Below are 23,442 nucleotides of genomic sequence, written 5' to 3' on the forward strand. Positions count from 1 at the left end.
ATACAGACCTCCATAGACACATGGGGGGGGGGGTAATTTATCAAAGTGCAGAGGAAAGGTTAACCAGTTGCCCATGGCAACCAATCAGATCACTTCTTTCATTTTTCAGTGGACTTTAAAAATGAAAGAAGCAATCTGATTGGTTGCTATGGGCAACTGATCACCTTTTCCTCTCCATAGGTTTTGATAAATCTTCCCAATGGAGTTCTCTATCAAGTGTTGATCAAGTGTCCATCTGCCGAGACCTGATCAGTTGTATACTATGGCAGTAGGTGTTCCATTTGCCTGCAGCGCCACCACAGGGAAAAGGACGCATTACACAGAGCCCATTTAAATTATTGGGCTTTGTATAATACAGGACAAGTCCTCAAGGTGAGAGACACTATTGTAGCTGGTCTCATCTCATTGGGTGACGCCACGTCACTACCGCAAAATACCCTAAAGGGTTAGATGAAAATGGGTCTTCTAAACTGGACCTTTACCACCTTTTCACAGGTAGGGCCCCAGCAAGACAAAATGTATCACCTTTTCTGTAAATAGGTGATAAACGTAAATTCTGGGAAAAACCACTTTAAAATAGCAAATGGTCCTTGGACAGCGCTGTTATCAGAGATTGCTAGTCATATCTATATAAGTGAAGGCCACAAGGTTAATGTTATTCTTGATCTTTTGGCATACGAGTTAGATATAACATAAAACTGTGATATCACGTCTGCTCCCCTACCCAAAAGGGAAGCCTTCCAGTACTTAGCTGCTGTATGCTCTGGAGAAAGCTGTGCAGCTCTTTCCAATCTGACAACAGTGCTCTCTGCTGAAACCTCTATCCATGACAGGGATTGTCCGGAGGAGGAGATGTTCGCTATAGGGATTTGCTCCTGCTCCAGACAACAACTGGCCCAGACAGAGGTGGCAGCAGAGAGAACTGTGGCCAGACTGGAAAGAACTACACAACTTCCTCTGGAGCATACAGCAGCTGAGGATTTTTATTTAGAAGGTGTTTACAAATCTGTATAATTTCCTGGCACCAGTTGATTTAATTTTTTTCCCACCCAGATTACCCCTTTAAAAGGTTTGTAAATCTTGATATTCCATTTCCCATTGAGTAGAATACTCTTCCAGGTGGAAATAGAAAAAAAGGTAATCTCTCTCATCTGAGGCCTTTTAGGTGAAATATTCCAAGCATCGCTTGTGCTGCATAATTTTCAGCCCTATTACTCTGGCTCTGCCTCAGGATAAACCTCTCTATTCTTATTCCTGTAGACTGGATCTCAGTGCCTGGTGTACGCTGCCGCCACCACAAGTGTGCTATATACTGCAGGAATCATCCAGAGGTTTTGTATCTCAATGATTCTTGTAACCCGTCTTACCTGTGATTATGGTAAAAATACAAATAGAAGGTGCAAGCTATCCAATATATTGGTTACCAAGGCAAGAGGCCTTAAAATGAAAAAGGGTTCACAGTCTTTGTAGAAGTGGCCATGGACAGCAAACATTAATACGTAAACCAGAATAAATTCATTACAACTGATCAGTTATTGGTTTTGATGTCCTAATGCAGGATTTTCCAAACAGTGTGCCTACAGCTGTTGCAAAACTACAACTCCCAGCATGCCCGGACAGCCAAAGGCTGTTCTAATGAATAGGAGAAAATGAGAGTCCTCTCCATCCCTCCGGAGTGACCGCTCTAGCACCCGATCAGGAGACCAGAACACTTATGAAGGCTCTTCTTTGACTTTTGAAATGTTTTAACCCCGCTCCATGTCCTTCATATAAAACAAGCCCCTATAGAGGCCTTTAAAGAGAGCAGTCTCCAAATGTCTCTGTTAAATATATACAAAAATATAATATTGATGATAATTATAATAATGATAATATTGACATGGATACATCGAGAGATATCTATCTATCTATCTATCTATCTCTCTCTGCTTGGGCTATGCAGAGGTGGTCACCAGTGCTATGTTGGCATCAAACCACGGTAGTATAAAAAAAAAAAAAAAATGGCAAAGAACAAAAGTCTAGCCAATACAAAAACAAGTCAGTGCCTATATAAAGACCTACAGTGTAATACAAACAGCACTTGTGTAGCCTCCTTGGCACATCTAGCAGATCTCTTTTATAGAGAAAAATCAGAGAGTCCATGGTTCCATACAGTATAATACTGGGGCTGTACTGCAGTATTTATGCCATTACTCTGGTATCTGGAATTCCCAGTATTCCTGATTCTCTAGTATTCCTACAGGACATTCAGTGGTACTAGTGAGGCTGGAATCACTTCTGCAGGTACACTATGGACTAGATCAATGGTCCTCAAACTGCGGACCTCCAGATGTTGCAAAACTACAATTCCCAGCATGCCCGGACAGCCAACGGCTGTCCAGGCATGCTGGGAGTTGTAGTTTTGCAACATCTGGAGGTCCGCAGGTTGAGGACCACTGGACTAGACTGTCCAATAGACTTCAACAGATAAGAGCATTTCAGGGTAAATAAAAAAATTTATAAAAAAAACACAAAGTCTGATGAACAGACCACAGAAACTAAGGACACAATGACACATCCATTACACAGCAGCAGAGGAGGCGGACATGGCAGAAGCTTTCATCAGTCAGCTGACAGAGCCAGTCAGGCATCCTAACCTGCAAACCTCCGGGATTACAAAAGGAGCAACTCATATTCCAACACCGAAACGGACAGCAGGTCTGCAACGCCAGCCCCAAAGGAGAAACTAACAAGTGGTGGTAACTTATCTGCTGAGATTATATTTAGATTACACATACACACATTTTTGTATGTATATTTATATAGGACAAGACACTGGTTACAGCAGTATTTTCCCCAACAGTGGGGGAGATATATCAAATCCTGTCCAGAGGAAAAGTTGCCGAGTTGCCCAGAGCAACCAATCAGAGAGCTTCTTTCATTTTGCAGAGGCCTTGTTAATAATGAAAGAAGCGATCTGATTGGTTGCTATGGGCAACTCAGCAACTTTTACTCTGGACAGGATTTCATAACTCTCCCCCCGATGTGTCTCTAGCTGTTGCAAAACTACAGTTGTAGTTTTGGAACCGCTGGAGACACTGTTTGGAAAACAATGGTTTACAGACTGCATGGAACACTAGTGTTGTTATAGGGAGAGTAGAAATCACAGCAACCCGGGCCCAGTAAGTGTTGTTCTATGACCTTGTGGTCGTGCAGTGTACTCTCAACAAGTAAATCTAAAGATATGGACCCTCCTTGTGCCAATTCAAAAACCAATTTATACCGCATATAACAACAAGTCCAGGGATCTAGAATCTGTGGAATTAAGCCATCAAAACATCAGACAGCCTTATACAGAGGTTGGGGAGTAGTATCATGCAAGTTTTATGATCGAGAAATCTATGTTTGATGCCTCAGCCGCAGGTACAGCAAGAGTCTAGGAGGCGGGATCTTCTGTGCAGATGTCCAGACAGCAACCCTAGCCCATCCCCTATATCAGTGTTTCCTAACCAGGGTGCCTGCAGCTGTTGCAAAACTACAACTCCCAGCATGCCCGGAAAGCCTTTTAGTGCATGGATTGAAGATCCATTTTGTGACTGTAATATGTAGTGTATAAAGAACATTCTATAGCAGTGTTTCCCAACCAGGGTGCCTCCAGCTGTTGCAAAACTACAACTCCCAGCGTGCCCGGACAGCCGAAGGCTGTCCGGGCATGCTGGGAGTTGTAGTTTTGCAGCAGCTGGAGGCACCCTGGTTGGGAAACACTGTTCTACATAATTGGTCTGTAAACTGAGGACCTCCAGCTGTTGCAAAACTAACAGTTAGGGCACCAATGCGCTAAACTATGATGTCCTGTTTGGACATTAGAGCTGTCACTCAGAGCAGGGGTTAGGGAAGCCCTTTATATGGTGGGTTCAGAGCATCTAACCAGAAGGGCCCAACTCATTGGCATCTGCTGCAGCATTGGCCAAGACTTCAAACAAAACTGACCAGCATTTCATGACCACAACACAAGGTAGGGTTACACTTCTCTCCCTGTACTCTCTATAGGGCTGTCGGAAGATCTGAAGCCTCAAAACTGCTGACAGTTTCGCTTGAAGTATGAGGGAAATCACAATTTCAGACACAAACATGTTTATGAATAAGAGACATGTACATAACCAGTAAACTTTACTGCACTGTAACCTACCTATATTATATAATTGTTGCATTTTTACCCCGGAATAAGACATGATGATCGAACACCTTTTAGGCTGGATCCATCATAATTTGTGAATTGCTGCGGTGAGAAGCTCATAGGGGAACTAACAAGGAGGGATAAGGTAGAATTGTCATTAGGGATCGACCGATATCGATTTTTTAGGGCCGATACAGATAATCTGTGGAGGTTAGGGCCGATAGCCAATAACTTATACCGATAAACCGCCCCCCCCCCCCGGCAATACCGCTGCAGATCATTGATTTAAAGCGGGCGCTTTAAATCAATGAACTGCAGCGGCTTTTGCGGTGCCAGAGACCGCCGCCGCCACCCGCTTCTATTCCCCTGCCTGTCCTGGGGTCCTCCTGAGTCCTACCACCGCAAGCAACTCCCCCCACCCACCACCGCACCACCCACCGCACCGCCCCGGCCAGAGACCGCCGCCGCTGCCCCATTGCCCAACCCCCCCCCCCCCCATTATCGGCAAAAATCAAGTAAAAAATCGTGAATATCGGCCGATAATATCGGCCAAACCGATAGTCGGTCGATCCCCAATTGTCAGTGCTGCTTTCTACAATAAACACAAATGTAACTTCTACATACAAAAAATAAAAAAAAAATAAAAAAAGAAGAACAGAAATGTAGTTGAAGTTCCCACATGCACTTAGGGAGAATTTATCAGTGTTTGTGTGGGTGAAGCGATTTTCTAAATGCTGCGAAGTTGCGTTCTTTTGGCATACAAGCACCAAATTTATAAAACAGGCGCACACCGTATGATGAGTTAGTCACACACACACATTACCCATGCAAAGGGTCCTCGATATTTTTTTGTAAGCCAGCAAAACTGTATTGTTTTGCGCAAAACTGTAAAAAGGCGCATTTGATAAATGACCACCATGTATAAAGGCGAAACATTTCCCCCTAACACAAGGGGGGAGATTTATCAAACCTTGTGTAGAGGAAGAGAGGTGCAGTTGCCCATAGCAACCATTCTTAGGGGCTCTAAAAAATGTAAGAAGCCATTTGGTTGCTATTGGCAACTGGTCAACTTTTCCTCTGCACAAGTTTTGATAAATCTTCCCCAAAGTCTCTACCACTAATGATAAATTCTCCACTTAGGCCGAGTTCACACTGTATAATCTCCAAACGGAGACCCCGAGTGCGGGCATCACCAACTAGTGCCAACTGAATCAGTCAGCGCTAGGACCGTGCAGAGATTGCAGTTCCCACAGACGGTAATGTCTGTGGAATGGAGATCCACCAGAACTTTGAACATTGAATTTTTCAAGGGGATTTTCCAGTCAGATAGTCCACCTCGAAAACTACGCATTTTCCACTGTCACAGCGGAATCCCATTGCCAGCAATGGGACTCTGCTCCACCGGAATTTCAAAATTGAATTCTGCTCGGAAATTCCTTAGTGTGAACCTGGCCTTAGGCTCAATTCACACTGGAGTCATATTCCATTATACAGGATACATAACATTTCGGTGATCATTCAAGATCAGTTCTGATACTAAATTTAGTTTTCCTTTCTTTTGACTTGGGTGTGATATCTTATTTTTCCACTATTCTTAGGTTCTGCTTGCAGCCTCCACCTGTAGTACCATTAGATTTGACAAGAAGAGCAAGCACGGCACATGCAATTCTTCCCATAAAAATGACACCATGACGGAACAAAACAAACCTTATAGGTTAATGGGGTCCAATCATCGCCAAATCCAGCACGGCCATCAAAAAAAAAAAATAATAATAATAAAAAAAGTAAAGCCTGAAGCAGTGTTCAAATTTGTGTCAGAGGTTCTGGGCTCTGTCACAGAAATAATCACATTTAAAGGGGTACTCTGGTGGAATTTATTTATTTTTTTCAAATCAACAAGTTCCAGAAAGTTATTCAGGTTTGTAAATTACTTCTATTAAAAAAATCTTAATCCTTCCAGTACTTAGCTGCTGTATACTACAGAGGAAGTTGAGTTGTTCTTTTCAGTCTGACCACAGTGCTCTCTGCTGACACCTCTGTCCATGTCAGGAACTGTCCAGAGCAGGAGAGGTTTGCTATGGGGATTCGCTCCTACTCTGGACGGTTCCTGACACGGACAGAGGTGTCAGCAGAGAGCACTGTGGTCAGACAGAAAAGAACAACAACATCCTCTGTAGTATACAGCAGCTGATAAGTACTGGAAGTATTTGGATTTATTTTTTTTAACAAGTAGTTTACAAATCTGTTTAACTTTCCAAAGCCTGTTAATATGAAAAAAAAAAAAAAAAATGTTTTTCCACTGGAGTACCCCTTTAATGTAAAGAATATTGCAGCACACAACGCTATTCTTTGCACAATGACACCTGAGGGATCCCATTAGAAATCAACGGGGTCTGTCAGATGTTTCTAGTGCCCGTCATGTAGCGGATCCAGAACTCTATCTTTTGTGTTCCTATGATATAGACTATAACAGTGTTTCCCAACCAGTGTGTCTCCAGCTGTTGCAAAACTACAACTCCCAGCATGCCCAGACAGCCTTCGGCTGTCTGGGCATGCTGGGAATTGTAGTTTTGCAACAGCTGGAGGCACACTGGTTGGGAAACACTGGACAATAAACATGGAATAGATAACACATACCATATGTGAACTCTTCTAACTAAAGCAATAGGCCATAAAGCTTATACAGCAGTTCCTCCGCACGCTCAGGTCACCCCACACATCCCCAACACTGAACACTCATCAGGTCAGAAACAAACAATATCCAAGCCCTGGGGTGAGTAACCTATGCAAATATTACATCTCTACCGGGACATTTATCTGAGTTTTGGGGAATTAGTCATACTACAAATGACGCGCAGATTATTCACATCTGCCACACTTGTGGGTTTCTGTCAGTCTGCTCCACCCCTGCTATTTCCTCTGCTGAAACAAGCGTGGCCCATACACTCATCTAGGGAGCATTTCTTTTATGGTAAGACTGGTTAAAGGGGTACTCCACTTTTCTTTTAAATCAACTGGTGCCAGAAAGTTCAACAGATTTGTAAATGACTTCTATTAAAAAAATCCCAATCCTTCCAGTACTTATCAGCTGCTGTATAATACACAGGAAGTTCTTTTCTTTTTGAATTTCCTTTTTGCCTGACCACAGTGCTCTCTGCTGACACCTCTGTCCATTTTAGGAACTGTCCAGAGTAGGAGCAAATCCCCATAGCAAACCTATCCTGCTCTGGACAGTACCTGACATGGACAGAGGTGTCAGCAGAGAGCACTGTGGTCAGACAGAATGGAAAGTCAAAAAGAAAAGAACTACATGGGTATTATACAGCAGCTGGTAAGTACTGGAAGGATTGGTATTTTTTTTTTTTTTATAGAATTAATTTACAAATCTGTTTAACTTTCTGGCACGAGTTGATTTAAAAGAAAATGCTTTTCCAGTGGAGTACCCCTTTAAGGGAGAGAACATCTGCTGATTTATCAAAAAAGACATTAGGACATTTAAAAGAAAAGTTCTACCTGTTATAAATGATGGAGAGACACATGGACATAGTCATTCATGAAGCTGACTTGACGCACACATTTCTGAAAAGCACATTGAGATGAATGGGATGAATACATTTTAAAAGGTTACATTCACCAATCAGGATTTTGTAGGGTTCCTGCAGTTGGACCCCCACAATCTGACAGGATAGGTGATAAGATCATTTTATTTGAACACCTCTTCAATAGAAGGGTCAAGAAGACTGGAAACTCCACAATATGTAAAACAGTTGTCCAAAGCAGACAATTTACTTAAAAAGGGGTCTGACCGGTATGCAGTTTTTTAGGCAACCGGTAGCTTTACATTGAAGAATGATCCCAATATTTGCAATATTTGTTAATTCATTTCCTTAATTTTTTTTTCCCATTTGACAATTTCATACACTGCAGCACACAGTGACACACTTTGATCCCAGCAAGACCTTTATGCTGCCAGACGCCAACAAGACCTTTATCCTGAGGTTTCTGATAGGGATCGACTGATATCGATTTAGGGCCGATACCGATATCGATTTTAGGGCCGATACCGATAATTCGTGACCTTTGAGGCCGATAGCCGATAACTTATACCGGTATTCCAGTATAAGTTTCAAGACCGCATACCCCCCCCCCCCCCCAAGCTGCTGCAGATCAATGATCAAAGTGGACGCTTTAAAACAATGAACTGCAGCGACATTTGCGGGGGCCAGTGACCGCCGCCCGCTTCTCTCCCCCTGCCTGTCCTGGGGTCCTCCCTAGTCCAACCACCACCGCCGCTGCCCCATTGCCTCCCCCATCCCTGGTTTTATAATTACCTGTTCCCAGGGTCCGCGCTACTTCTGGCTCCGGCGGCATCCTGAGCTGTCACTGTGCGCACTGACGGTGACGTCGCGTTGAGGACGTTACTCGTCATTGCGCTGTGCAGTGCCGTGCAGCATGCAGGACGTCGCAGGAGCCAGAAGTAGCGCGGACCCTGGGAACAGGTAATTATAAAACCGGGGATGGGTGAGGCAATGGAGCAGCGGCAGCGGCAGTGGCGGGTCATTATCAGCATACCAGCATGGTAATTGCCGATACCGATCATGTCCAAAATCGTGAATATCGGACGATAATATCTGCCAAACCGATAATCGGTGGATCCCTAGTTTCTGGTTTATGAAACTAATGCCAGGGCTTAAGTGATGGCTGACTAAAAGACATACAGCAAGAGGACACATTTTTCGGTGACTTTCAACTGACTAGGGATTGTTTTGGCAAGCACATGTATTTCGGCAAGCCCCACAATAGGACAGTCACAGAAAGCTCTGCTAATCGGGATTTCACTTTAAGGCTAGGGTTACACAGGTTTTTTTCTGGACAGGTCAGGAGCAGTTTTTCAATGGTGCATCCTGCTGCAGGGGTCAGGTTTTGTTTACTCAGTGGCTCCATATATTTTGTCACTGGTTTAAAAAAAACACATGTATAAATGTGTGTTGCAGTTTTTGATTTATTTTTTCCACATTCTAAAAGAAAATGACCAAATAAATCGCACTTACCCAAAAACACATTTTAGTCAAAACACTGTTTTTGGAGTGTATTTATTAAGAAAACATTTTTACACCTCAGAATTCCTTCATTAATTCCCCATTGAATCCAATAAGAAAATGCTTGACCTTTCAAATGTTGTGTTATTTTTTTTTAGCTGTAACAATAACAGCCACTAAAAAAGGGCATTAAAGCCATATTTTAAGTATAATACAGGCCTTTTAAACAAAAAACAAGGCTAGGTTCACACTATGGAGTATGAGATTGAGTGCAGCCAGCGACGACTGAATAAGTAGCTGCTAGGACCACGCGTGCATTGCTGTTCCCATAGATGGCAATGTATCCCTGGCAGATTCCAAATAAGCGGCGGGATTTCAGCAGCTGTACAGTGCAGTGAAATCTTATTGCCAGCAATGGGATTCTGCTGCACTGAAATTTCAAAGTGGAATTGTAAAGCAGAATTCCACATAGAAATTCTGCTGTGTGAACCTAGCCGAAAATTGCAAGTAAAAGGAACAGATTTGCAAAGAAATACCCATAAAGCACACCAAATGCAAGAAATGTTCAGGGGAAAAAAAGGATTTTTGAGCATCAAAATACACTGTGGGGGACATGTATCATTATTTGCGTATGGTAGAAGCAGTTTACCCCTTTTGCCGACTTCAAAATAATGCGCAGATGCGCTAAATTTATCAATCTTGTGCAATGAGTTTCATAAATTGCGGGTAAATATAGTAGTCTCCTCATACCTCCGCCGGACACCGCCGCTCTATTTTGTATATGCTTGGTCTGTAGCGTATCGGAACATATTTAAATCATAACCATGGCCCTTTTTTTTTCTAAATTTTAAGGTCCAGTGTTTCCTTGTAAATATTTCCAACATCCCTGTTGTCCTATAGAGAAGTAAACAACATTTTTTTTTTGGTAGATGTCTAACAATTACCTTAAAGGGGTATTCCCGTGGAAAACTTATTTACGGTATTTTTTTTTTTTTTAAATCATCTGGTGCCAGAAAGTTAAACAAATTTGTAAATTACTTCTATTAAAAAATCTCAATCCTTCCAGTACTTTTTAGGGGCTATATACTAGGGATCGACCGATATCGTTTTTTTAGGGCAGATACCGATAATCAGTTAAAGTTAAGGCCGATAGCCGATAACTTATACTGATATTCCGGTACAAGTTATCGGATATTTATCCCCCCGCGACACCGCTGCAGATCATTGATTTAAAGCGAGCGCTTTAAATCAATGCACTGCAGTGGCTTTTGCGGTGTCATAGACCGCAGCCACCACCCACTAGTCTATCACCGCCACCCCCGCACCGCTCCCCCCACCGCTCCGCGCCCGCTACCGCCGGGGTCCACTCTACATCTGGCTCCGGTGGCGTCCTCCTGAGCTGTCACTGTGCGCACTGACGGTGACGTTCCGTCGCGCACGGTACGTCACTCGTCATTGTGCACAGCGTAACGCAGGACGCAGCAGGAGCCAGAAGTAGCGTGGGCCCCGGGAACAGGTAATAATAAAACGGGGGATGGGGGAGGCAATGGGGCCGGGGCGGTGCGGTGGGGGGTGCGACGTGGTGCGGCGGGTCGGGGGGGGGGGGGGGGGGCGGTCAGAGTGCGGCGGGCGGGATTGGGCGGTGCGGTGGGGGTGGTGCATTATCGGCTTATTGGCAAGTTAATTGCCGATACCAATAATGCCCAAAATCGTGATTATCAGCCCGATCCCTACTATATACTACAGAGGAAATGATTTACTTTTTAGATTTCTCTGATGTCACAATTACAGTGCTCTCTGCTGACCTCTGCTGTCCATTTAAGGAACTGTCCAGAGCAGCATATGTTTGCTATGGGGATTTTCTCCTGCTCTGGAAAGTTCCTAAAATGGACAGCAGAGAGCACTGTGGTCATGACATCAAAGAAATCTAAAAAGTAAAGCATTTTCTCTGTAGTATATAGCCCCTAAAAAGTACTGGAAGGATTAAGATTTTTTTAATAGAAGTGATTTACAAATCTGTTTAACTTTCTGGCACCAGTTGATTTAAAAAAAATAAAATAAAATAAAAAGTTTTCCACGGGAGTACCCCTTTAATGGATCTGGCCCTGCAGGGGATGATGCCTTTGTTATCTTTACACTTTGAGAAGATCAAGATCAATATTTAGGAAACATTACAGACAACCATAAAAGTATTTAAACCAATAAAGAAGGTCAAGAAAATTGATTGAAGTAACACTTAAGAACCGAATTACAATTGTCAATTTGAAGGGCATAAGATAGAGAGGAAAGGTTGAACATTATGGATACTTATTATTCCATTCTGAAAAATGAAATCGATGGTTTAGGGCAGTGGTCTCCAACCTGCGGACCTCCATATGTTGCAAAACTACAATTCCCAGCATGCCCGGACAGCCAACGGCTGTCCGGGCATGCTGGGAGTTGTAGTTTTGCAACATCTGCAGGTCCGCAGGTTGGAGACCACTGGTTTATGGCATCTTGCTACGTGCAGTCCAAGATGGCTTATATTTGCATAAAAAATATGGTCATTGCGGACGTTTTCTGAGGGTAAATGACATGTACGCAGTTAATAAATTCGTGTGTACTGAATGTATCACTCCAAGGTATACAGAAACCTACACATCTGGAGGAAATGCGTACGCAAAAAAAAATTTTTTTAAATAAAAGACGCAAAAAAAATTGCTTGGGCAAAATTTTGTGCAAAAGTGTAAACACAAAAAAGGGGTAAAATCTTTGATACGTGTCTCCCTGTGAGTATAGCCTTATGATCTTTGAAGGAGACATACAGGACCTATGTGCAGGGCTTTGCTGCGCACTTTAACGCTAAAGACAGACAACTTTAACCCCCTACCTGCTAGCACTGCACATGAGAGCGCGACACCTGAAACCTATATGTAGACTATATAAAGTATATTATTTACACTATGATGAAAGCAAAACAACGGCCTTCACTGTATCCTTGAATCCTCGAATCCCAAAGATGCTGCCGATCTGTCCGCGCGCTGTATTTACGCACTCGCACGCTCATTATTTTCCATTTAGTACCTCATTACTTTTACAACGTATTTGTCGTCAGGAGCATTCGTTGCCATTGTTATAAAAACTCCGCCATAAGCCGTAGCCTTCGTTTATAGCCAAGGATTTTATGATGGGATTTGCAGGCAAACCCTTCGTGTCATTACAGGTAGCGAGGAGATTTTGGAGGCTCAGAAAAATTTATTGTTCAGCTAAATACTCTTGACCCTTCTGGCAAAAAAAAAAAAAAAAAAAAAAAGGGGGGAAGACACAATCTGCCTTTGTTTCGTGAATGGCGTGTGAAGTTTAATCCCTGAAGAATGTAGGAAAACCTTCTGTATCCAAGGCCTGTCTGGTTCTCTTTAAGAGTCTGGAGAACAGAAACTGGGTCCACTTTGAGCATAAAGATGCCAAGTACTGTCTACACTCTATTACAGTGTTCGCCAACAACGCCCATCATGCCAAGACATCCAAAGGTCAAGCTGTGGTTCTCAACTACAACTTCCATCATGCCCAGATAGCCAAAGGCCAACCTGTGGTTCTCCAGCAGTTGCCAAACTACAATGCCTATCATGCCCAGACAGCCAAAGGCCAACCTGTGGTTCTCCAGCTGTTGCCAAACTACAATACCCATCATGTCCAAACAGCCTTTGGGTCTCCAGCTGTTGCCAAACTACAATGCCTACCAGGCCCAAAAAGCCAGAGGCCAACCTGTGGTTCTCCAGCTGTTGCCAAACTACAATGTCCATCATGCCCCGACAGCCGAAGACTGTCGGGGCATGATGGACGTTGTAGTTTGGCAGCAGCTGCAGACCTACAAGTTGGGAAACACTGTTCTACTGAATGCACGACCACAAGTCACACTTGCTATGGGGCAGTACTTTTGGCACCAACATACAGTACCAATAAAGTGTACGGTATAAGCCACCAAAATACTTCCTGAAGGTCACATGTAAACCATCCTCTCACTACCTATACATGGGTGAACCAAAACAGGCTGTTCTACTGTAAAAATTGCTAGCAAAACTACAAATCCCATTATGCCATGATGAGAGTTGAAGTTTTGCAATGGCCTCAGGTTGGGGAAATACTGTCCTACAAGGATTGTAAGCTTCTAATAAATAACTATTTACAAAGAAAACAAATTATATAATTCAAAATAAGAGCAAAATAAAATTTAAAAAAGTTAATAAATAAATAAGTGTTGTGTCATTCGGTTCCACACCATTAATGGACCAGGTAGGAGGAGAGCAAATACTCCCACACTTGTCTAGTCAGAGAACAGTCATAAACCGCTAGCTAATAGTGACAGGAAGATTTAAAGGGGAAATCCAGGTTTAGCAGAACATCAATTCAGATTCCTGAGAGTTTTTTTTTTTTATTATTTATTTATTTATTTTTAATAATATTAAGTCTCTAGAGAGATCGAAGCAGATTCTCAGACAGTTTTTTTTTTTTAACCAAGGTTCCTCTGGCTGTTGCAGGACTACAATTCCCAACATGCCCAGAGAGCCATCGACTGTCTGGGTATGCTGGGAGTTGTAGTTTTGCAACAACAGGAAGAAGCCTGGTTTGGAAAACAATGCCTTAGAAGAGTGTTTTCCAACAATGTGCCTCCAGCTGTTGCATAACTACAACTCCCAAAAAGCCCGGACAGCCAACGGCTGTCCGGGCTTGTTGGGAATTGTAGTTTTGCAACAGCTGGAGGTACATTGTTGGAAAGCACCGTTCAAGGTGTTTCTGACACTTTAAAAAGTATCAGGACCATCTTGAGTTACTAAGGTAGCTGGGGAAGGAGATCTGGAGTTATTTTTAAGGATATACAATGTACATTGCACGTGTATGTGGAAACAAAAAAACAACAACATTATCTTTGGATATGGAGGGATTTATTCACAAACTATTCTAAGAGAAAGGGGAGAGCAGGTAGAACAGGTGCACTGTTCACATGATGTGGATCTAAAACACACACACATTTCTGGTGCAGAAACTGCAGATCCGCATTGTGAACATACCCCAAAAGGTAGTACTGGGGGGGATATTACTTATGCAATATACTAATGAAGAGCAATAACCTATACCAGAGCGCAGCTATACCACACCACTAAGCAGCAGCTCCTATTGTTTACATCAGTGCTCTCCAACCTATATGACTATTGGGAAATGACAACTCACAGGATGCCCTGTGTCACAGGTTGGAGTCCACTGGTTTACAGGAAGGGTACACAGAGGAACTGTCCTGAGATTGGACAATCACCAAGACCCTTTTCCCACTACAGGTATCATCCTGTAAAAACCTCCGTTATTACTCCCGGCAAAAAAGTCCTGAAAATGGACTTCAAAAAAAATCCCATGTATGTCAATGGGATTTTTTGACCATCCTTTTGCATCAGATATGTCTGTTTTTACTAATGTCCATTATTTTTGCAGGCACAAAACACTGTGCATGCACTAATTTTTTGGTCCGGAAAAAATGGTTAAAAAAAAAAAAAAAAAAAAAAAAAAAACCTCTGTTAAAAGGTGTACAATGGCTTTTTTATTTATTTATTTATTTATTTTTTTTTTTTTTTTTATTATTAACCCTCCATGCCCAGGCTGCAAAATGAAACAACAAACTTTAACTCACCTGCCGACGTCCCCCCGTTGCTCCGATGTCGGTGTCCCGTTCTACGGTCCCTGTGGGTCGGTGAGTGACGCTGCTCTCTGCATATCACCAGCAGCAGCAATGTCCCACTGCGGCTGGTGATATGCTGAAAGCAGCGTGACTCACCGACCCACAGGAACCGGAAGAAGACAGGGACCGGAGAATGGGACACAGACATCGGAGCAAGGGGGTAACGTAGGCAGGCGAGTTAAAGTTTGTTTTGTTTAATTTTGCAGCCTGTGCACGGAGGGTTAATTAAAAAATAAATAAATAAACAAACATGTACTGAGCAAGCGCAGTACAGCTTTACAAAAAAAAAAAAAATAAAATTTACATTTTTGTTAAAAGGAAAACTGACGACTTTCTCCCCCCGCACTAACCAGCGGTATTGGCTGGTAGTATGGGGGACACAGATCAGTTTGGTCCTTACCATGCCCGTATCTGCCGCGCCGTTCGGCCGTAATCTTCTATTTTCGGAACATGCAAATGAGGTGCTAACTGGCACTGGCCAGGCTAACTGGCACTCTGACGTCAGTGCTGCTGGCTGCAGCGCCGTCCAGCTCATCACTATTCCTCAACTCCCTCTTCTTTACAGAGCGAGGAGAAGAGGGAGAGGCGAAGGGAGGGGAGGAATACTGATGAGCTGGGCAGCGCTGCAGCCAGCAGCACTGACGTCAGAGTGCCAGTTAGCACCTCATTTGCATATTCCGAAAATAGAGGATTACGGCTGAACGGCATGGCAGATCCGGCTACAGTAAGGACCAAACTGATCAGCGTCCCCCGCACTACCAGTCAGTTCCGCTGGTTAGTGCGGGAGGAGAAAGCTGACAGTTTTCTTTTAAGAAAAAACCATTAAAAATAACAGATGGTGGTCATCAGTTATCCGTTATTACCAGTTATTGCATCAGTTTTTTTTCCATCCGTTATTGTAAAATAACGGCAGTAAAAAAAAGCAGGATGATACCTGTAGTGTGAAAGGGGCCTAACAGGGACCCCATAGGTCAAGTTCTTTTATTAGAACTAAACATGATATACAGAACTGGAAAAGACATTGGGGCTCACTCCTCTCTAGTGCCCCTCAGGATATCATGGCTGATCCATGTACAATGGATCCATGTTTTTTCTCTCAGAGGAGTAACCTGACAATGAGCTCTTCCTCAGGATATACTCTGGAGGAAATGAACAGTGGAGAGAATGTGTCACTACACAATGTACTATAAGGGGACACACTGAGGATCTTCTATAAGGGCTGCATGCATAAAGCCCACCATAAACACTATAAAGACATAAAAAGAGAGAATGTGCCATAAATCCAACCCACCGAGGCACCATGCATAGTAGAGAAAGTGTAACATCGCACACCTTACTAAAAGGACTATCCATAGTAGAAAAACTATTCCATCATACCCACTACTAAAAGTACTAATACATACAATCCACTAAAATGCTACCCATAGCAAAGAGTGCATGCCATACATGCTATCCCCGAAAAGTACCATCTATAGTAGAGAAAGCATGTCATACATACAATACACCAAAAGTACTGTACAATAAATACAATCCACTAAAGTGCAGAAAAAGCATGTCATATAAACCACTAAATGCATCATCCAGAGCACTTCATACATATTACCCACTATATCAGTGGACTCCAAATTGTAGACCTCCAGCTGTTGCCAAACTACAACTCCCAGCATGCCCGGGCAGCCGTTGGTTACCCGGGCATGCTGGGAGTTGTAGTTTGTCAACAGCTGGAGGCCTACTGCACTGTAAGAACCATCTGTATATGCAAGTCATTAAAAAAAAATTAAAAGATAAAAACACTTCTCATGCACATATAGAAAGAATTATTAAATACTATCTACAGCTAAAAAAAAAAAAAAAAAAAAAAAACATTACAAGTATAGTATATAGCAGTCAGGAAGCCACACTTAAAGGGGTACTCCAGTGGAAAACATTTTATTTTAAAATCAACTGGTGCCAGAAAGTTAAACAGATTTGTAAATGACTTCTATTTAAAAAAAATAAAAATCTTTAACCTTCCAGTACTTTTTAGCAGCTGTATGAAACAGAGGAAATTCTTTCCTTTTTTAAATGTATTTTTTGTCTTGTCTGCTGACAACTCTGTCCATGTCAGGAACGGTCCAGAGCAGGAGAAAATCCCCGTTGCAAACCTATGCTGCTCTGGACAGTTCCTGACATGGACAGAGGTGTCAGCAGACAAGACAAAAAAGAAATTCAAAAAGAAAAGAATTTCCTCTGTAGCATACAGCTGCTGAAAAGTACTGGAAGGGTAAAGATTTTTATATATAGAAGTAATTTACAAATCTGTTTAACTTTCTGGCACCAGTTGATTTAAAAAAAAAAAAAATGGTTTTCCACCGGAGTTACCCTTTAAACCCATAACATGTAAGCTGTATAGCAGTCAGGGCACATGACACATGTATTCTACACAGCATGGCATACATAAGAGCCACTAAAAGTCTCCAGCAGTAAGTGCGTGGCATGCATACAGCCCATGGCAACTCCTCAGAGCCCTATTATATTCAATTCGGGATTATCATGGGGATAGCTCCTCTAATCAGCCCTGAGCCCTGGAGCCTGTCTAATAGCGGCGCAGACACACAGACGGGGGTCCCCAGCGTCTCATCCAATCCAGACAATCCCCTTAGCCCAGATCATCCCCATTGTCAGGGACCGGCACTGCAGGGTTACCTCGTGGCACTGACACCTTGTAGCCGGTTATCGCACTACAGTAATCTGACACTCAAGTGCTGGTTACACATCAGGTATTGTGTCAAGTGTCAGGGCTGGAGGTAACAATCTGCAGAAGCGGCCACATTCAGGAGCACTGATTCTATTAGGCAAGTGGTGGAAAACAACTACAACTCCCAGCATGAACTGACAGCCAACTGCTGGAGAGCCCTGACATTATAACTTTACAATTGTAAGCGCTGCGGAATCTGTAGGTGCTATATAAATAAATAAAAAAACAAGAGGCACAGATGACAGAAACTCTTCTAGAGTACAGTCATGGTGATTGATCCTTGATCGTACCGCGATGGTCATGTGATGTCAGGTCAATCTCTAAGCAGCAGAATATTATCGACCTTGTACACTTCAAAACTACAACTCCCAGCATGCCCTGACAGCCACAGGCTGAAGAACCTCCATAGAGATGCAGCAGGATCACAAATCACAAGGCAACCTGTTGTCATCTGACTGTCAGGGCATGCTGGGAGTTGTAGTTCTGCAACTCCTGCCACATCTAGACTTTTCAGGCTCACAACTAGTCACATGCCAAGCTCTGGCTATCAGGGCTTGCTGGGAGTTGTAGTTTTGAGACTGCAGGAGAGCCATATACACAGCAACAGGTTCACTTTTGCTCACGTCCCATCACATGCCAACCTGCTAACCAGTGGTTAACAAGACTACAACTCCCAGCATTTGTATGTAGTTGCTTCTGCTAGTGGCTCTCCAGTGGTTACAAAGCTACAGATCCCAGGGTTGTTGAAGACTGTGAGTTGTAGTTTTACCAACAGCTCTAGAGCCACATACAGATGTAACAGGTTCATGTCATCACATTAATACCCGTTGGGGACAAAACTACAACTCCCATTATACATTGGAGAGATTCATACAGATGCCGCAGGTTCGGCAGATCATCTACAGTGGTTGCAAAACTACAACTCACAGCATTTGTGGGCCCGCTGCCTTCATGCGCAAATGTTGAAGACTGAGAGTTGTAGTTTTGTAAACAGCTCTTACAGATGCAACAGGTTCACATCACCACATTACAACTCCCATCATGCCCTGACAGCCAAGTTGTGGTTTAGTAGCCACTGGAGGTCATGACTCATGTACAGTGGTTGCAAAACTACAACTCCCAGCATCCGTAGCTCTCTGGCGGATGCAAAACTGCAACTCCCTTTGGTTGTTGAAGAATGGGAGTTGTAGTTTTGCAAACAGCTCTAGAACCACATACATATCTCATCGCATTTAAACCTGTGATTGCAAAACTACAACTCCCAGCATTTGTGGGCCCGCTGCCTTAGTGCGCAAATGTTGAAGACTGGGAGTTGTAGTTTTGCAACAGCTGGGTTTAGTAGCCACTGGAGGTCATGACTTATGTACAGTGGTTGCAAAAGCACAACTCCCAGCATCCGTAGCTCTCTGGCAGATGCAAAACTGCAACTCCCTTTGGTTGTTGAAGAATGGGAGTTGTAGTTTTGTAAACAGCTCTAGAGTCACATACAGATGCAACAGGTTCACATCATCACAGTACAACTCCCATCATGCCCTGACAGCCAAATTGTGGTTTAGCAGCCACTGGAAAGATGCATACAGATGCAGCAAGTTCATGACTCACATACAGTGGTTTCAAAACTACAACTCCCAGCATCTGTAGCTCCCAGTGGATGCAAAACTACAACTCCCTTTGGCTGTGGAAGAATGGGAGTTGTAGTTTTGCAAACAGCTCTAGAACCACATACATATCTCATCGCATTTAAACCTGTGATTGCAAAACTACAACTCCCAGCATGCCCGGACAGCCAACGGCTGTCCGGGCATGCTGGGAGTTGTAGTTTTGCAACAGCTGGAGGCACCCTGGTTGGAAAACACTGCAGTAGATGTGACAGACAGATGTGGCAAGTTAACTATGGCCCACAACAACCTTGTGGCCATCCAGCAGGCTGTCAGGTCACGCTGGGAGTTGTAGTTCTACAAGTTTATGAGACTTCTAGTCCAGTTACCTTCCATCCGGCGGAGCTGTTGCTGTCCCCCTTGTCCTTGAAGTAGGGGACACTCTTGACCATCCAGTCGTATATCTGGGACAGGGTGAGCCTCTTCTCCGGGGAGCTCTCTATGGCCTGGCTGATCAGGTCGGCGTAGGACAGGTTGCCCCAGGCGTTGCGGCGGGAGGAGCTGCTCTTGCGGGGCTGCTGGGCTCCCATGGGGGACGGGGAGGACGCCGGGGACAGGGCTGGCACACTGGAGGGTGCATGCAGCGCTCCGGGCTGGGGGTGCTGAGGCTGCGGGGTGTGAGGGGGATGCGGCTGCAGCTGGAGCACGTCCTGGCACTGGAAGTCCCCGCACACCCCGGGCTCGTAGTCCTCGCCCTCCTCCAGCAGGCTCATGAAGTCCACATTGCCGGCCGTCGGCTCGGGCTGCAGGGAAGGAGCCGGGGACGAGTTGGCCGAATTGCTAGGGTTAAACTCGGGACGGGGCAGCGGCCAAGTGCAAGAGCGGGGCCGGGATAAAGGCTCGAAATCCGGGTCTATCTCCACCACGGGGGGCTGCGGAGCCTCGGCCATGACTCGGCAAAGTGAGGAGGAAAACTTTGCCGTAATTAAAAAAAAATAAAAAATTAAAAATGTAAAAAAAAAAAAGTTTTCCCTCACTTCATGCGCGTCGCCGACTGCGTCACTCACGAGTCTGCGTCACGGCGAGCGCTCTGTGCGTCACGACTCTGCGGCAGCAGCAGCTCCTCACTGCTCGGCAGCTGCCTGTTGAATGTCCGACCTGCCCCCCGGCAACAGGCTGCAACTTACTGGAACCCACCGTCACGAGCCGGCCACACCCACTTCTACAAAGAAGGGAAAAGGAGGGGTGGGCGGGCTCTCCTTGACAGAGCGCAGGCCAATCGCAGCTTGCCTTCGCTGTCTCCACCCCTTCGTAACTTTATTTCCCCGAGTCCACTGCCTGAGTGGGCGGAGACGGGGATAGTGACGTCGTTGGGGTTAACCCCGTCGTCGCCTTCCCTTTCGGTCCGATGGGCGTCTGTGATTGGCTGTGATAGCGTGGAAGGGGTTAAAGGGCAGCGCCGGCCGATCCCGTGCTCTTATTATGGTTGTGTGTGTGGGATGGCGAGGAGTGCGGTTTGTTTATGTCCCTTGCGTGCAACGTGTCGACAGCCAGAGCCATCCAAAGAGCAGAGAGGGGAATGACCCTGTGCAGATGACGCGGCTGCTGTGCGATACGAGCACGCGTTTTCCCCGTGATCATAACAACAGTGTCGGGTGTCGTGCTGCGGATTAGACAACACAGCACTTGTCAAAGGGCAATGTTTTTCAGCCACTCCTCACTGCCTCATGGTAGACTGGCTACACGTGTGACGTCATGTTTACATCACTTTATACCTTTTCCCAGTCCACTGTTCTGAAGCTACTGCAAAGCTACAAGGTTCTCTTGATGGAACATGTGTTTCCCCATCTATTCCGGAGAGAAGCACAGTTTTGCAACCACTGTAGAGTGGTCCCTCAACATACGATGGCAATCCGTTCCAAATGAACCATCTTTGTTGAAACCATCGTATGTTGAGGGATCTGTGCAATGTAAAGTATAGGACAGTGGTCTTCAACCTGCGGACCTCCAGATGCTGCAAAACTACAACACCCAGCATGCCCGGACAGCCAACGGCTGTCCGGGCATGCTGGGAGTTGTAGTTTTCCAACATCTGGAGGTCTGCAGGTTGAAGAACACTGGTATTGGAAGTTATACTCACGTGTCCGGACCGTCACCGCTGCCCTGGATGTCGCCCTCCACCGCTGTTGCTGCGTCCCCAGGGTGTCCCCGATGCTCCGGCAAGGCCTCTGCTTCCCTGGCATCTTCGCTCTCCGTCGCCGCCATCACGTCGTTACGCACGCCGCTCCTAATGGATGATGGGACGGCGTGCGCAGCGATGTGATGACGACGATGGAGAGCGCCGACGATGCAGGGGATCCCGAAGAGGGCGCGCAGGAGCCCCGAGGACAGGTAAGTGATCGTCAGCGGAGCACACGGGGCACCGTAAACTGCTATCCGGTGGCAGCTGAAGCAGTCTGCGCTGCCGGATAGCCGTTTATGCGATGGCCCCGACATACAAAAGCATCGTATGTTGATGCTGCCTTCAACATGCGATGGCCTCTGAGAGGACATCGCATGTTGAAATGATCGTATGTCGGGGCCATTGTAGGTCGGGGGGTCACTGTATAACTACATCTCCCAGCAATTGTACACCTGCTGCATCTGTGTGTGGCTTTCCAGTGGTTGCACAACTAGAACCTACAGCCATCATCAACCATGGGAGTTGTAGTTTAGCAACCGCTATAGAGTCACATGCCAATGCAGCTGGCTCACAAATGCTGGGAGTTGTAGTTTTTTTTCAACCGCTGGAGAGCCACAGGTTGGCAGGTAAGGAGTTGTAAGATGCAATGAACTTGCTGCATCTCTGTTTGGCTTTCCAGCAGTTGGAAAACTGCAATTCCCAGCATGCCCTGACAGCTCTCCAGTGATTGCAAAACTACAACTCACAGACCTCAGCCACCATGGGAGTTGTAGTTTGGCATTCACTGGAAAGCCACATACAGATGCTGCAGGCAAACAGATGCTGGGAGTTGTAGTTTTGCTAAAGGTTGGCATGTGATGAGTTACAGTGAACTTACCGCGTCTGTATTTGGCTTTCCAGCAGTTGCAAAACTACGACTCCCAGCATGCCCTTGTGGTGAACATGCCCTTGTGGCAGATGTTGTTGCCCAGGATTAGATGGTATTAACCCCTTCGTGTTCCTGATGCCAGGGCGTGATTTAACCTTAATCACCCGAAAGTAGCACCCCTAGTCCTAGATTAGGCAGGGGCAAATAATAATCCAAGGCCAGGCTATGGTTAACGTTCGCTTTTACTGAGGTTAGACAAGTGTTACAGTCTATACTGTTCAGCCAGGATCCCAGAGAGGTGACCAGTAACACAGGGGACCTCGCAGCTTGCTGGGACTTGCAGTGACTTGACAGACTATAGGTGCAGGCCACGCTGACTACAATTGACTTGACTGAAGATGAGGACAGATGATAAAGAGGACTTGACTTACTGACTTGTGGCTGCAATTTAGGGTGAGGCCTCCAGATGTGCTGGACACTGACCCCCAGACGTTTGGACTGGACTGAACCTCAGCAGGAAAGAATCACAAGAGAGAGATTGCAGCTCCTCCCTTCCTTATAAAGGGGGCTGTGCAAGGAGCCCATAAGTTACTAGCGAGGTCACTGGTGTTCTCTGGGTAACAATATGAATTAAACATGTGACATAATCATGTGACTAACAATACAGGTCCTTTACTCTTTCATGTGAAAACTTATATACCCAGGGGGAGATACTGCAGGAGAGCCCCCGGGGACAGACATATCCCGTATTGGGACACGGCAAACCCCATACTTGAGTAAAGTCGCCCTCGATGTCCATCCTGGAAGGCTGAGGAGCTAAATGGCCACGGGCCGCATGCAGTCCTGGGGCATTGCAATTAATGTCCATATGCAGCCTGTTTGTTGACAAACACTGAGAATGCAAGAGAGTCTCTGTATCAATGTCCATAAATGCTCTGACAAATTGTAAATCTCAACAACATTAGGACTACTGGAGAGTAAGGATGAGTACTCCTAGGAACATACTTAGGACTATGTTAGGAACATGACCTATTAACCTTATATTTGACTATGAATAGGACTATGACTATGCATATTATGACATTTGACTATGACTATGCATGCAACAACACTTTATTCATATGGCATAAGACATAACGCTGGCGGATTGGGTTG

General features: G+C 44.9%; 1 protein-coding gene across 1 annotated transcript in view; it reads right to left on the reverse strand.

Moving 5' to 3' along the window:
- Window positions 1-20,958, reverse strand: part of FOXO1 (forkhead box O1) — a 60,564-nt gene extending 39,606 nt beyond the window's left edge. The window contains exon 1 of the mRNA XM_056561983.1: window positions 19,627-20,958. Within this exon, the coding sequence (XP_056417958.1) occupies window positions 19,627-20,187 (561 nt within the window). The 5' untranslated portion in view covers window positions 20,188-20,958. The remainder of the gene's footprint in view (window positions 1-19,626) is intronic.
- Window positions 20,959-23,442: the final 2,484 nt, after the last annotated feature.

Source organism: Hyla sarda, chromosome 2 (assembly GCF_029499605.1).
Source record: "Hyla sarda isolate aHylSar1 chromosome 2, aHylSar1.hap1, whole genome shotgun sequence".
NCBI lineage: Eukaryota > Metazoa > Chordata > Amphibia > Anura > Hylidae > Hyla > Hyla sarda.